Raw genomic sequence first — 14,371 nt, forward strand, 5'->3', positions numbered from 1 at the left:
CAACACAAGCCATCAAAATAATTATTAGTGTCCAAGCTGGAATTAATTACATCACCCATAGATTTATCATCAACTCTGAGGAAAGAAACAAAAACTACAAAATAGCTTCGTCACAGTTGGATCATCTGAAAACGTCGTTACAACAAAAGGGTTTATTTTGTTGTTTGTTTGTTTTTTAAATTAGGTGTTTTTGCACGATGGAAGTCACATGTCGTTCTGGTTCTTTAACACCATGCATCTGAGTGTTAACAAAATACGATCAACATAATCAGAAGAAAATAAAATAAAATGAAATGCATATCTTTGCTTTTTTTTTATGCACAGCTTTTCCCAAACATTAGTATCTCATTCTCAGTAATAAAGATACACAACGTGGTGAAAATGTCGTCTCTTCACACAAGTCTTTTCAAAACAGACATCACATCACCTCATATAAAAACACTAGCAATAAAAAAAAATGAGTCGACACGGTCCACAAACCATAACCTGCTGCTTGACCTTCAAGTTAACACTGCTTTTTCATAACACTGAAGACTCCTGCTTCACTAATAGTGAGAGCCACTTAATCTCTGTAGTGTAAAGCTACCTTTCACTATCACCTCTTTGTAACCAGTTCTTATTTCTAACATAAAACCAAAAGATGTTATGAAATTTACAATAAAAAAGAAGAATGTGACGGCACATGCTTTCACAACTGTTCCATCACAGTATAATCATGTAGTTGAGGAGGAGATCTTCTGCTGTGTAATATCTAACCAGGTGAGGTAACGTGCGACACATCTTCACCTCTGCTGCTGGTTTGCAGTGCAGTAAGAATGTTTTATATCAAAGATCTTGTTTCTCCCACATCAGAAAACAGAGTCGGTGCTTTTTCCACCGCCAGCAACTACAACATCAACATGCGGGGGGGTCTTGTTATGTGCTCAACGATGTTTCCAGAAAAAAAGGCTGGAAGACAAAATAAAGCCATTTAGGAAGTCGCTGCAGTCACCTTCCTCTTCGTGGTATGGGACGGTCCGCTGTGGCTCCCCAAAGGTTGGAAACGCACAAAAATAGAGGGAGTGTTTGTAGACTGGAATAAAAATAAACATGATGGTGGCCTTATGTTTTCTAGTAGTGTTCGAGTGTTGCGGGTGTTAACACACGCGCACTGGGTGTTCTGCGTCATTAGCTCCCGCAGTTACACGCGCCCGACCTTGGCGTCCCCGATGGCGCCCCAGACGTCAAAAACAAACTCGTCGGGGAAGGCGAAATCTCCCAGGGTTTCATCCAAAGCCTCTGCAAACTCATCTGGGTTCTTCTTGTCTTTGCCCAGCTCTACCATTGTGGCCGCTGAGGACAGAAGCAAGGTCGTTTAATCAACAGGAAAACAGTTAAAGCAGAACAGTCTGCAGACACATGCTCCTACCCAGCTCGCTGTCCCTGATGCCCATGTAGCTCTCTAGCAAATCATCCACCTTCTCTATCGCCTTCTCCTCAAATGCAGAAGGCTGTGAGAACATAATAAAAAAACATGTAGATCAGTTAAGCAACAGATTAGTTTAAACAAACAAACAAACAAACAGCCCAGAGAACTTCTGTTTTCAGCTCACCAGCTCCTCCACTGTGGCAGGACCTTTAGAGCGCAGACGAAGGGTCCCTCTGCCCGTCCCAAGTTGGACCCCTGATCCTGACCTGGAGCCGGAGGACCTCTGGCCGATCATATCTATGTCAAACAAATCACATATCTAGCGTAAACTAGAGGAAAATCATTGGGTAGCCCATTTCAGCTTGTTCGGTCACATTCTAAAACACATATATCTATTGTTCTCTTCAATTAGTGTTTAAAACATTGAGCGTAAAGTGGTAAGTAAAGGAAGAAGAATCATAGTTTATTTTCAGAGCCAAGGAGATGTTCAAATATAAAGTTGGGCTGAAACAACTAGAATCANTGGTAACTTAACAGACAGAATTTTTCTGTATACACCTCACTATAAATCACTCTTTTATATCTTGTATAGCTTTAAATATGTCAGCTTTAGGCTAGTAAGTGCAGTTATTTTGGTCTTTGAAGGTCATTTCATTAAATACTGTAACTATTTTTATATAATGAGGCTTTTCATGCTTTTTCTAAAACCAGTCTTTGTAGCAGACTTCATCTTAAATGTTAAAATCCAGTGGAGATCAAGAAATATGACAAGAAAGCTTGTAATTTAAGTTTTCTTCAGCTCACCAAAGGCTTTGAGAGGCTCCACAAGTTTGATGGTGAACATTTTCCCCTTAGGAAGCTCCTTCAGCATTTTGGCAACTTCATAGTGTCGACAGCCAATGAGGCGATGGCCGTTGATGGACTCGATCATGTCGCCTACATTAATGACCTGGATTTGGTGGATGATGCTTCCCTCCCTGATCCTCTGCAAAGGGGCAAAAATTTAATGTTTCACATCAAGTTTATTCTGTCTTTCTTGGCAGATGTTCATTTTCAATCATTCCTTACCTTAATAAAAGCATAACCCGCTCCGTTATCAGTGATTGTCAACCCTAATGCATCTTCTCCTTTAAAAATTTCTATTTCCTTCTTCTGGCCTTTAATGTGAGCAAAAATGAAGTCCTCCAGCCCGATCTGTCCCCCTAAAAGTTTATCCATGTCCACCTTGTGCGTGTTCAGCGTGCAAAACATAACCTGTGGAGGAAAAAGCATTTAGCTGCAGCCTTGATCCCGACCAATGTGTCTATAGTTTTCCAACGACTAACCTCAGATGGTGGGATGCCAAAAGCCTCTCCGATCTTGGCGTAGAGCTCTCGCACATTGCTGAAGCCCTCAATGCGGCCCGTGGGGCTTCCGTGAGCTAGTTGGGTGTGGAAAATGAGCCTGGGTCTCATGCTGTTTGGTGGGGGAGGAAGGCCGTCAGACCCTGCAGCTTCCCCTACGACCCCTCCATCCAGGCCTTCCATACCTGGCACGTTGAGACCCCCACGAATGGGCTCTGCCTCTTCATTCTCCACCAAAGGGGATGCTTTTTTCCTTCTCCCCAGTCCCAGAGGCATTGTGGACGCCGCTGAAGGAAGTTACCCCACAAGCCAGACCAACATAAACCTGTGGTGCTGACTCAGCAGCAGATCTATTCAGTGTTTATGTTAAAGTCCTGTAGACCAGTTTATAAGCTGTATCAGCCAGGCGCTGGATGGATGTGGGAGGGCACACATCAGAGCAGCTCACATTGCTGGGTGTGTAAATTCAGCTGGTTAATGAGGAAGATGATCAACTGAAAGAGAGATTAAGAACAAAACTCCAGTTAATTTAATGCATGTAGCAGATCCTGGAGGAACCCCATGTACTCTAAACTCTGTCATTGGTTCCTTCAGGGATATCTGAGTGTTAAATCTAAAGATATGTTACTCTAATTAAAGTTATCTAACACCACGTTGCAGTTTAGAGAATCAGAACATAAGTCAAGGCTAAGATTAGCAGCTAGCTGGCTTCCAGTTTAGCAAAACATTCACTTCAGCTACATAGTTAGCTCAAAACATAAAAATCAAATAAGGTGCCTGTGACGACAAACGGCTACACTTCGGAGGGTCAATTGTTGAGTGTTAATTAGCACGATCGTTAAACATGAACCGAGAAACATGGCAGGGCTATCCATTCTAACTGAAACAAGACACTTATCTCTTCCTGTTAGCCTAGCATCCTGCTAACTAGCTATTTGCTGTTCGTCAGAATACAACCTTGTTCCTGTGAAGCTAAACGTCTCCGCGGAGCCGCTTCTGGTTGCTGGAAATCGTTTTTCAGATCAAGTTGATAGAAAATGACAGCAGCGTGTGTTAGCGGCGGTGTGTTGTTGTAGAATTAGCTAATAGCCAACCAAGCTGGGTGGAACCGATGCCTTCACGTGACCTCGGAAATACCACCTCCTCTCCCTAAACTGGTGAAGATTCTAAAATAAAAAAATATAAATAACTATTTCATCTATACTTCGAGCATGCAGGCGGATATGAATAGTTTCGGTACACCTTTTCAAATTATTTTTAGTAGAGAGGGACATAAAGGTAAACATTTACAAACAAATATAAATACCGAATTTTTAAAAACAAATTTCCCTAAACCTAATTACTTCTTAAGTCTTTTTTTAAGCATATCCTGCCGTATTTCTCACTGTGTGATTCTTTTCTGCCCTCTAGTGGTTGATAATTGGAGTTGCTACAAATGAGACTAAAATCAGGCTTAGACATACTTATTTTGTAATTTTGTAAAGTGTAAACAAAACGAAATTTCGTTCAGAAATGTATAAAATCTATTTAAAATAATAAAAAAAATTAAATAAAATCAGATTCTCACTCCTGACATCTGCTGCCTGCTTAGTTCAATTCTGTTCTTTATATATCTACATGTGTTTATTATAATGTTAATATTTTACACCAAAATCCTTTTATTTACCTTACAGAAAGTGATTGATCTTTGGTTATGTAATATTAATTTGAGTTCATCTTTGCTAAGCAGTGTCAGTAACAGCATGTAACTGGGGAGCTACTTCATTTTTATGTATTAAACCTGATGCAAAACTATTACAATATCTGCTTTCTTTTAGTTTAATTAAACATATGCTATATCTAGTTCACTAATGCAAAGTTCTAATTTATTCCTTGAAAAAAATCTTTAAAAACAAATTAAGTGAAAATAAATCTGATAATCACATTTTTAAAACTTATTTCAGTAAATCAACTCATAAATGAAATGCATATATGATGTAAAAACACTTCACTCTGAGTGACGTGACATTATAATAAAATTGTGAAAAAGTAAATCGTTTCTGAAATGCTGATTAGTGCATTATTATTTCTTTTATTTTTGATCCTTAATGTGATTCTACTGAAGGTAATGCATACTTTACAGTATTTATATAACTCATTTTCTTTTATCAAAACATTAATATCCCATTAGTCTTCTTGGATATAACAACATGTGAACAGTCAGCTTCTTCGCCAATGACCCATCTGTACCTCTGTGTGTTTTTTCTGTAAGCCATAACATTACTATGTTAAAAATAAATTTTTTTGCAATAAATATCAGAATTTTTGGCTTTTTTTTTCAGTTATTATTTGTGACCCTTTCAAGTCAAAGTTAGCATGAACAATTAAATCATTATTCTGTGCCATCAATGATTAACATCCTCTCCTTTTGAACAGAAATGCTAAATATTTTATACGGGAAATCAAATGAGAGACCCCTATTTCCACTACAATTCAATAAATGTTTTAACATTTCTGTTTTTCCTTTCATTTTAAGAAATGAGAAGGAATAATCTCGATATGGTGAGCGGAAAAAAAAAAAAAAAAATACATGTTCCAGGAATATATTATTTGAGAAAATATTTAAAGCAAAACTCTTGTTATTGAATTAATTTCTGACAAAGGGATTTGTCTAATTCATGTACATATATTGGTTTACCTTAGCTGTAGCTGCTTTTTACAGTTAAATATTTATTATATAGTAGTTATTCCACAGAACAGTTTTGTTTTAAGAGCCTTAAGGTGTTGCAAGGGTCTAATATTAATAAAAATGAACAAAAAGACATCCCATCTATTGAAATACTATAATATTCACCCCAAATGAAAATAAAACAGAAAAAAAGACACACCTGAAGCCATCAAGCTGTGCTTTACTGTTTCTTTAATGTAAAACCATAAAGGATAAAAAAAATTATCCCACGATGAAAGCCTTCCTGTTAAAAATCAAAGGATTTTAAATCTTCAGCCACAGTTTGAAAAGCACAAACAATAAATGAATGCTTTTAATATCCCCCTTAAAAAAGGAACAAAGTTTGCAGGAGTTTTACATACAGAAAAACAAACAACCCAGAGATGACACATCCAATGGTTTTAACCTCCTGTCTGCGTCCGAAAGCTGAAACCCTGCGAAAATTAGAGGAAGCAGCAAGTCAAACCTGTCACATAAAGGCTGAAATATTCCCTGACTTTTTAACCACAATCATCATTCTTACGCCAACAATCTAGCAGTGATCACTCTAGTCTGTGGATCTACTCTCCCCCAACCCCCCAGGAAGTGAGTAACTTAGACTAAAGTGTCGGCAGTCAGTAGGAAGCAAAGCTTTTTAGACCAAAAACACTAATTTTTCCTGTATTAAATAAGCATTTATTGGTCTAACATAATAATCATTTACATTGTTGAAAAGGGAAAATCGATAATCACGGTTATTGTCAATCAGACACGGCAGCAGGATTTACATTAGGTATAATTTAATTATACAGACAGTTGCTTGGCACAAAACAATGATGTACATACGGAAAAAAACTTTGTTTAAACAGCTTGAAGCTCTTTTACCGATCTGGTAAATATATTTTCGCTGCTAAAATGTCCTTCCCAGACAGGAAATCATGTTATCTGGAGGGGACCCTATTTATTAGAACTTGAGGTTCTTATATGCTTTATGTTCTTATTTTAGGGCTGCATTTTTACTGACACTAAATAGATAATATGCTTTTGCATCTGGGAAGCTTTGATCCACGTACAGCTACACTCAAGCATGCATCAGCGCACCTGAGGTATGAAGTAGCTGGCTAAATGTCACTTCTAAACTTCCCAATAACAAAAAATAATCCTCTGCCACTAAACGCCATTAGCTGTGCAAACTTAAAACATTTTGTTTTTGCAATGGTTGCATCTTCTTCCATCGAATAAAACCAAAATTCGGTCCTGAAAACCCAACAGGAGTAAAACCCAAGCCTAAGTCGTTCAGGCCAAACGATGACGCCGAGCGGCCCTGGAAATGTTAGCTTGTTAAAATGTCCTTCGGTCACATGGGGAGAATCTGCTCCAGTGCATCTCGCGTGCTCTCCCCTAGTTTGTCGGGAAATTTTACAGAGAAGTCCAAGATCATGTCGCCTCTTTTTTCCGGACACTTGGATAGAGGAAGCCCCTCCCCTGCGATGCGCTTCTTCGTCCCGGGCTTCACAACTTCCCTGGAGCTCACGGTGATGGTGCGACCGTCCAGAGTGGGCGCCTTAACCGTGCATCCGCACAACGCCTGCAGACAGACACCAAAACACGAGTAAATTATGTGAACTTTATTTAGAATCGACAAAACTTTACATTTTAAGTCGTAGGAAAAGGATTTGATTTTTCTTACCTCTCTAAGTGAGATTTTTGCAGGGTAAACTATATCTGATCCGTCTCTCCTGAACACCGGGTGGGGTTTGTCCTTAACAACAAAAACCACGTCGGCTGGAATGTTGGTCGGAGTTTCATCGCCCTCCTTGGGGAAAGTGATCTTCGTCCCCTCTTTCCATCCACGTTTAATATTTACTGTTAAAATCTTGTCCTCTTTGCGCATGGTGCAGCCGTCTGGGTTCAGTCTCTTGCGGGAAATCTTCATCTTTTTCATGCACCCGGTGAAAACCTCCTCAAGGCTCACCTTCAGCTCGTGCACCACGGGCGGATCCTGCCTCCTCTCCTGCGCCCTGTGCAGACCCCCGGGGTGGCCTTTAAAGGACCTATGAAACCCCCCCATTCCTCCCATACCGAACGCAGAGAAAGGATCATCGATGTCGCCGTCAATAGAGGAGGAGAAGAAGTGATCGAAGGGGCTGCGCCCGCCAAAGAACTCCGCAAATATTGCATGAGGGTCTCCGTTGAACGTGTAGTTGAAAGTGGGGCCACAGTGCTCTCCGCCGTCGCTTGAACCCTTTAAGCCTGTTCAAAAAGAAAGAAAAGGTTTTAGTTTTAAGCCTCTGCACAAAAGCATCAACAGTCAGTCCTGCAGTCCTATTTCATTTTGAATACTTTAATTCAGAGGTCTTCAACGTTTTCAGACCAAGGACCCAAACTGATGGAGAGATGGAGGGAGGACCCCCTAATTATATATATTGCATGAAATTTGGTTATATCAAAGTGGTCCTATAGTCACTCTATCACAGATGAGGTCATGTAATGAAAGTAATTTCTCCCTGGGATTATTAAAGTATTTCTGATTCTGATTCCTGGTCGATGGGACAGGTGTTGTGACTGAAACGGTGCCCAGCTTGAAAGAGCTCCTGTGTGTCGCTGAATGTGTGCATTGATGACTGAAAGACATCTTCAATGCCCCATTTATCGGTTTAATACAGTATGTTAAATTCATGTTTATGTGTATTTGAAGATTAGTGGAAAAAATTGCAGGGGGGAATATAAAAAAATTTTTTTTTGAAGTCTAAGCAACCAAAACTTTTGCGACCTGCAGTACCTCAGTGGACCCCCTGTTAAGACTTCCGCTTTAGTTTAAATAACCTCTTTTTTGAGCAACAGTCAGATTAATGGAGGGAAAACTTAAACCAAGTGATTGATTGATACTTTAGAGCTAAAAGCAACAATAAAAGGACTGCTACACATATCTATAAAATGGAAATTAACCTTTATAGGGCAAGTTATTATTTTTGATCACTTGCATAAGTCTAGAAGCATAAGATCTATATCCAGCCATTCAGCAAAAATACCGCTACATGGCTGTACATCTTATTTTTGTATTTGACCAATTAGATGATATTACCTACTGTAAATTAAGTTGAAAAAAAAGTTAACAAGCCAAGAAAAAAAAGGCAAACATCTTATTGTAAAGTTAAAAAGTTAAGCCTAGTTAACAATTATATTTAGGTATCTAAACAAAAAAATGCGTTCATGCATCTAAGGTTATGCTGTAAGTGAAAAAAGTGTTTTTCATGAATTTCTTATAGAAGCACTTTTGTGATTTTTCTTAATATATTTAGGCAAGTTGGCATTTCTTGCCGTCACATTGACTTTTGCCATCAAAATATCCGTATTTTCTTAATGTTACAAAGGTATTAAGTTCTTGTCCTGGATTCCAATAACACTATTGGCTGTGCCCTGTAAAGGGTTAAGAATTTTTATTCTCATTTCCCCCACTTATATATAAAATGATCATACAACTTTAGTTATTCTTAACAATTTTTAAGTGGCAAAAGAGAAGAAACAGAAGTTAGGGGTGAATAGGAGCCCCTTTAATAACAGATTTTATGTCAATAGACCTCTGGAATAAGTAAAGTTACATAGAAGAAACAGCGCCCTCTGGTGTCGAAATACTGTTTTACAACAAGGGTCCCTAAAGTCGCTTATATGTTGGATCACCCCCGGTTTTAACCCACATAAACATGACATCTACCTGTGTGCATCAACACAACAAAACACAAACTAAGCGTTAAAGTACAAACTGGTGTAAATTTCGCTTTTTGTTGCAGCAGAACTGCAAGCTGAGCCAGAACAGCTCATGTTTTCCAGCAGCTTCTGCAGCTGTATCCATTGTTCACAGACTTTTAAAGTGAGGCAACTGATGCAGGAGGATTTTAAAACCTCACTCTAATAGATGGATTGCATATAAGCATGCACTATAAATATCAACGATAAAATATATATATATTAATAAATAAATAAATAAATAAATAAATAAATAGGAAGCAGCTGTGCAAGTTGTTAGAGAGGGTTAGGATACAGTACCTTCTTCTCCGTATCGATCGTAAATGTCTCTTTTCTTGGAGTCGCTGAGGACATCATAAGCTTCTGCAACCTCCTTGAATTTGTCTTCAGCTCCGGGGGATTTGTTTTTGTCCGGATGGAAGCGCAGAGCCTGTTTTCTATACGCCTTTTTGATCTCCTCGTCAGACGCACCTCTGGCTATTCCCAGCACATTGTAATAATCTTTCCCCATCACAGTGACCGCTATAAAAGCACAGTGAGCGCGGACATCCAGGGGCTCATGTGTGCGGCGCTACAACTCCAGGTCACCAAAGCCGCAGCTCGTGTTCCATCCGCGGGGAGAAAAATAAACTGACAGTCCTGAGAAAACTTTCTGATTTAAGCCTCTGAGCCGCGGAAAGAAATGCCAATTTATTTGATCGAGTTTACCTAATTAAAAAGTATAGAACAAAGTGTACTAAGTGATGAGTTGCTGCTTTGCTGGATAGAAGCCGGGCGCAGAAACTTCTGGAAGAAGAAGCTGACGAATGTAGGTCGAGAGGATTCCCTGCTAACTACTTCCGGTTTCACCTGACCTACTTAAAGGCGCGCCGTTGGATTTAAATTTTTTTAAAACTGAACCAAACAACCAGGCGAACTTTGATAAATTAAACTGATATTTTATTTGTGTAAAAACGTAAACGACCCATAGTTAGTATGATTTTTGTAATTAATTATAAATTATTTGCTGACCCCGCTGAAGAGGAGGGCTTCCGCTTTCGCGCCCTTCAAAATAAAGCAACACTGTTTACATAAATGTTATTACACAAATTTAGAAACACACTTAGTCCCCCAAATGACGGCATTTTTATTACGTTTTCAAGATGAAACCCAGGGAAACTTTATTTAAATATACTATCAGAGCTTTGCTGTGCTTTGAAAAGTGTCTTTTTTCTTTTTAAGATTTATTGTGTTTTCAGTTTGTCAGGTCCTCAAAACAATTTATCATTCAAGAAAAAAAAAAAAAACAGTTAATACACATGGTCCATCATACTTTGATTGTTAGGGGGTGGGATGAGAGAAGACTGCCACCCCACATTAGGGGTTTCCAAAACTTGCAGTCTGTAAAACCAAAAATAACAATGCAATAGACTGGAAACATACAAAATCTCTATTTATTTATTTATTTATTTATTTATTTATTTATTTATTTATTTATTTATTTATTTATTTATACATATGATGTGCAGCTTCTATTTATATTTTAATACTTTAATAACTGTATTTATTAAATCAATCATTTTAAATGTATTTCATGGGACCTTTAATTATTAAATTGTGCATTTTACAATGTAAAGGCATCTTTAATATTTAAATCATGTATTAAATAAATTCATAAATTAGCTTTCATTGTATATTTTGTCCCTCCATATATCTCAGGAATGACATCAATGATTATACAAACCATCTCGCGACCCCCATAGGAGTCCTGACCCCACTTTGGGAAACCCTGTGAAATGACTGCAGAGAAACATATTTCCTTTCTCCCCATAAAACACAAAATCTAACGCTGAAAAGAGGAGGAATTTGTTTTCTTAAACTTTAATATATTAATGTAAATATCTATTTTTGTTTTTGTTATCGTTGATTTATAGAATTTAAGAATCAAAATGTGAAATGAATGTCATTAGGAAATTCTACTTGAGAGCATCCCTGCTGCCCCCCTCTGGTTTAGAGAGGAACTGCTTGTTCAAGAGTTGGTCATTTGAAGATATTTTGGCAGATTTTTGCAAATCTTTTAAAAGACCCGCCCTCTCCAATTAAAAAAAATACAAGTGTGAGATCATGCACAAGTCAATTTCTCTTCTGTTTAAAAGTTGCAGTTCTCATAACTCATACAAGCTTACTCTGCCTGAACATTCGCCTGTATAGTGTGGCGAAATCTTGATAAACTATATAGCAAACTAAGTTAACTTACGGTTCGGACCAAAGATCACTGCTTTTTGCTCCTTTGGTCACATAACTCTTCCTCCACCGCATGGTGTCTGTGCCATCTTATTTTTTTTTTTAGTTTTTGCACTAGTGGCTTGTTTTTTGTTTTTTTTTCGACAGTAGGCTGACAGGAAAGTGGGTATGAGAGAGGTGGAGAGACATTCGGCAAAGGACCACAGGTCAGATTTGAACCCTGGTCGGCTGCGTTGAGGACTAAGTACATGGGTCGTGCCCGCTAGCCGCTGTTCCACCTGCACCCCTTGGTTATTAGTCGGGTATGCTGCTGGGTAGCGACATCGGGCTGCTGTGACAACAAATCCCATAATGCTTTGCGAGGGGTGCTTTCCGCGCAAAGCATTCCGGGATATACCTGCCTCTTCTGTGGCCTTTCTTTTCTTCTCATACACTTCGTAGAAACTTTGTCTCGTACGATAGAGTCCTGCACGGGTCGAGTTTTACCAACCCGCACCCACCCGAACCCGTTAGGATGACTACCGAACCCGACCCGTCACCCGCGGATATCTTCAATTCAAATCCGAACCCGACCTGACCCGTTGATATTTAACCCGCAACCCGACCCGTTAACACATCAAATAATAGGCTATAGTACGCTGCGCTGCAGAACAGCGCCATTAACACTGCAGCAGACGTGTATGCACTGATTGTGGCCTTTTTGGAGGGAAACCCACAATGCCGGCAGGGCTTTAAGCTACAACAAGGGTGACCCCAGTGTCTGATTAATATAACATTTGTGATGTCCATAACAACACACGCATAAAAAAAAAAATCAACAACTACCCGCCTGCACTAAAAAAATATCCGCCCGACCCCGCGTACCCGTTTATTTTTATTTATGTATTTTTCACCCACAAAAGAGCATTTTAGCGGGTGACCCGTCGGGGACCCGCGGGTACCCGACACGTTGCAGGACTCTATCGTACGACCCACTGCCATTTTCAAAGAACAGCGGGGAGAAAGGCGGGCTTCAATGACTCTCTGAAACCGTAGCTCACTGCAGATATACACCGGAAAGTGCGTATGCGCAGAAAAAGAGAGCTAACTGGGGGCGAGCACGTAGGACGGCCATACGGAAACATATCACCAGAATGATTGAAAAATAGGAGGACCGCTTATTTAGATGATCCACCCGGAAATAAAAGATCGTCCTCTATACCTTTAAGTCCACGTGGGAAAAACAAATCACCTGCTTTACTATATAGCCAACCCCCTAGCTCCGCCCTGAAAGATCCAGGAGGTCACAAATAACCGATAACACCATCTAAAGCACCACTGGCCTTACTCTTCTACGTTAAATGTACCGTTTATAATCCAATAAAAAAAATTTATAAAGAAAAAGGCTGTGGCATCTAAACAGAGCACAAGTGCCAAAAACTGTCAAGAGGACCGAATGGCTTTAGAAAAAACATAATCTGCTGCCTGGTAACACTTGGACTTTTTGAGGACAAACATCATCTTGTTAGATTTGGCATAAAACCAACAAAACGTTTTAGAACCCAGAAGAAAAACTCCTCTATAGCAAAGTTCAAGGTTAACTGTTAGTTTTCTAAAATTATATTTGCTACCCCTCATGGGTGGCACCTGCAGATACTTTGTTTAGTAGCCATTTAAATTTTTTATAGGGTCAGATTGATTTTGATTGCCTTTGCCATTAATTATTAAAGTTATAATTTTACATTTTCATTTTTTTAGCTTATCTATAGCAAATTTTTAGTAATGATGTAAAATAATTTAGGTGTGACAAAGACAGAAAAACCAAAAAGCTTTTAGATGGAGCAAATACATTTCTCAAAAAACAGAGAGTACATCTTATTTCCATCCAAGTTTTTATTTAAACTTTAAGTTTTTTATTACATTTGAATAAGAATAATAGGACAAATGACCCACTGCTTTTATTTATTAAGTAAAGTTGAATGCAAACAGAACAAGCTGATTGTTAGAAGATAAAACAAAAACATCACTGCTTTCCTAGAATTAATAAGTTATCAGCCAACAAAATGCATTTGATAGATTAAAATATCAGGAAGTGTGGACCTCTCATGCAGGGGTGTTGGCAGCTTTATGGTCCGGAGCATCCGGCTGAGATGAGTATTAATACAGTGCCAATAACCAAAGACGTCAGCAATGACCTTATTGAAGCAATTGTTGCTGCCCATCAGGATGGGCATGGTTGGCAGGCACCTACCAAACAATCCGAGGGATATTATTCTGCAGTGGTTATAACATTTAATACAGATGTTAGTCTTCCCTGGATTGAATGTTCAAGCAATATCACTTCTTCTTCAAACTGTTTGTTATGTTATTGGGGCTGCTCAGTGGAACAGTGGGTAGCTCTGCTGCTTTGCAGCAAAAAGGTTCCAGGTTGATTCCCGGCCTGTGGTCTTTCTGCATGGAGTTTGCATGATCTCCTTGAGCATGCATTAGTTCTCTCCGATACTCCTGCTTCCTCCCAGAGTCAAAAAACATGACTGATAGGTTAATGGCTTCTTTAATTTTACCTTAGGTGTGAGTGTGTGCATTAATGGTTGTTTTTCCTGTTTGTCTCTGTGTTGCCCTGTGATAGACTGGCGACCTGTCCAGGGTATACCCCGACTCTCACCTGTGGACAGCTGGAGATAGGCACAAGCACACCTCACGACCCCACTAGGGATAATTTAGAGAAACTGCAATAAAACCCAGACTTCAATCAGTGTGATAAATGTAAATGCATGTTTCAGTAAAAGGAAAAACCTTACTTATTTCTCATTTTTTTCCCTGGGTCAAAATAATTAAGTACCTAATTAAGAAGTTGCACACCCAGGAATCCTTCTTTGCTATTTTCATCTGCCAATTGTTCGCTAAAACACAAAACATTATGAAAAATATGAACAATAATGGAGATAAAAATGGATCAAACAAAAACAAGTCATGCCTTGTATG

General features: G+C 39.0%; 2 protein-coding genes across 2 annotated transcripts; both read right to left on the reverse strand.

Moving 5' to 3' along the window:
• Positions 1 to 317: 317 nt before the first annotated feature.
• On the reverse strand, positions 318 to 3,895 carry gipc1 (GIPC PDZ domain containing family member 1). Its single transcript, XM_015388480.1, has 7 exons — positions 3,709 to 3,895; positions 2,734 to 3,245; positions 2,477 to 2,662; positions 2,213 to 2,393; positions 1,593 to 1,705; positions 1,409 to 1,490; positions 318 to 1,332 (listed from the first exon to the last, which is right to left on the reverse strand). Exons 2-7 carry the CDS (start codon positions 3,025 to 3,027, stop codon positions 1,181 to 1,183), a joined length of 1,008 nt encoding a protein of 335 aa, XP_015243966.1. The 5' UTR covers positions 3,028 to 3,245; positions 3,709 to 3,895; the 3' UTR covers positions 318 to 1,180.
• A 1,745-nt stretch (positions 3,896 to 5,640) lies between these two features.
• LOC107093392 (dnaJ homolog subfamily B member 1-like) lies at positions 5,641 to 9,978 on the reverse strand. Its single transcript, XM_015388425.1, has 3 exons — positions 9,485 to 9,978; positions 7,128 to 7,690; positions 5,641 to 7,025 (listed from the first exon to the last, which is right to left on the reverse strand). Exons 1-3 carry the CDS (start codon positions 9,693 to 9,695, stop codon positions 6,795 to 6,797), a joined length of 1,005 nt encoding a protein of 334 aa, XP_015243911.1. The 5' UTR covers positions 9,696 to 9,978; the 3' UTR covers positions 5,641 to 6,794.
• Between the last annotated feature and the right edge of the window lie 4,393 nt (positions 9,979 to 14,371).

The sequence above is a fragment of the Cyprinodon variegatus genome, unplaced genomic scaffold (assembly GCF_000732505.1).
Source record: "Cyprinodon variegatus isolate N-32 unplaced genomic scaffold, C_variegatus-1.0 Scaffold423, whole genome shotgun sequence".
Lineage (NCBI taxonomy): Eukaryota > Metazoa > Chordata > Actinopteri > Cyprinodontiformes > Cyprinodontidae > Cyprinodon > Cyprinodon variegatus.

Excerpts from the sequence above, each read along its gene's own strand:
- gipc1 (XM_015388480.1), bottom strand. The coding sequence starts at position 3,027 with ATGCCTCTGGGACTGGGGAGAAGGAAAAAAGCATCCCCTTTGGTGGAG. Across the intron at positions 2,394-2,476 it reads CGGGTTATGCTTTTATTAAG|AGGATCAGGGAGGGAAGCAT; the intron begins GTAAGGAATGAT and ends GCCCCTTTGCAG. Across the intron at positions 1,333-1,408 it reads CATCAGGGACAGCGAGCTGG|CGGCCACAATGGTAGAGCTG; the intron begins GTAGGAGCATGT and ends TTCTGTCCTCAG.
- LOC107093392 (XM_015388425.1), bottom strand. The coding sequence starts at position 9,695 with ATGGGGAAAGATTATTACAATGTGCTGGGAATAGCCAGAGGTGCGTCT. Across the intron at positions 7,691-9,484 it reads CGATCGATACGGAGAAGAAG|GCTTAAAGGGTTCAAGCGAC; the intron begins GTACTGTATCCT and ends CTTTTTGAACAG. Across the intron at positions 7,026-7,127 it reads CAAAAATCTCACTTAGAGAG|GCGTTGTGCGGATGCACGGT; the intron begins GTAAGAAAAATC and ends GTCTGTCTGCAG.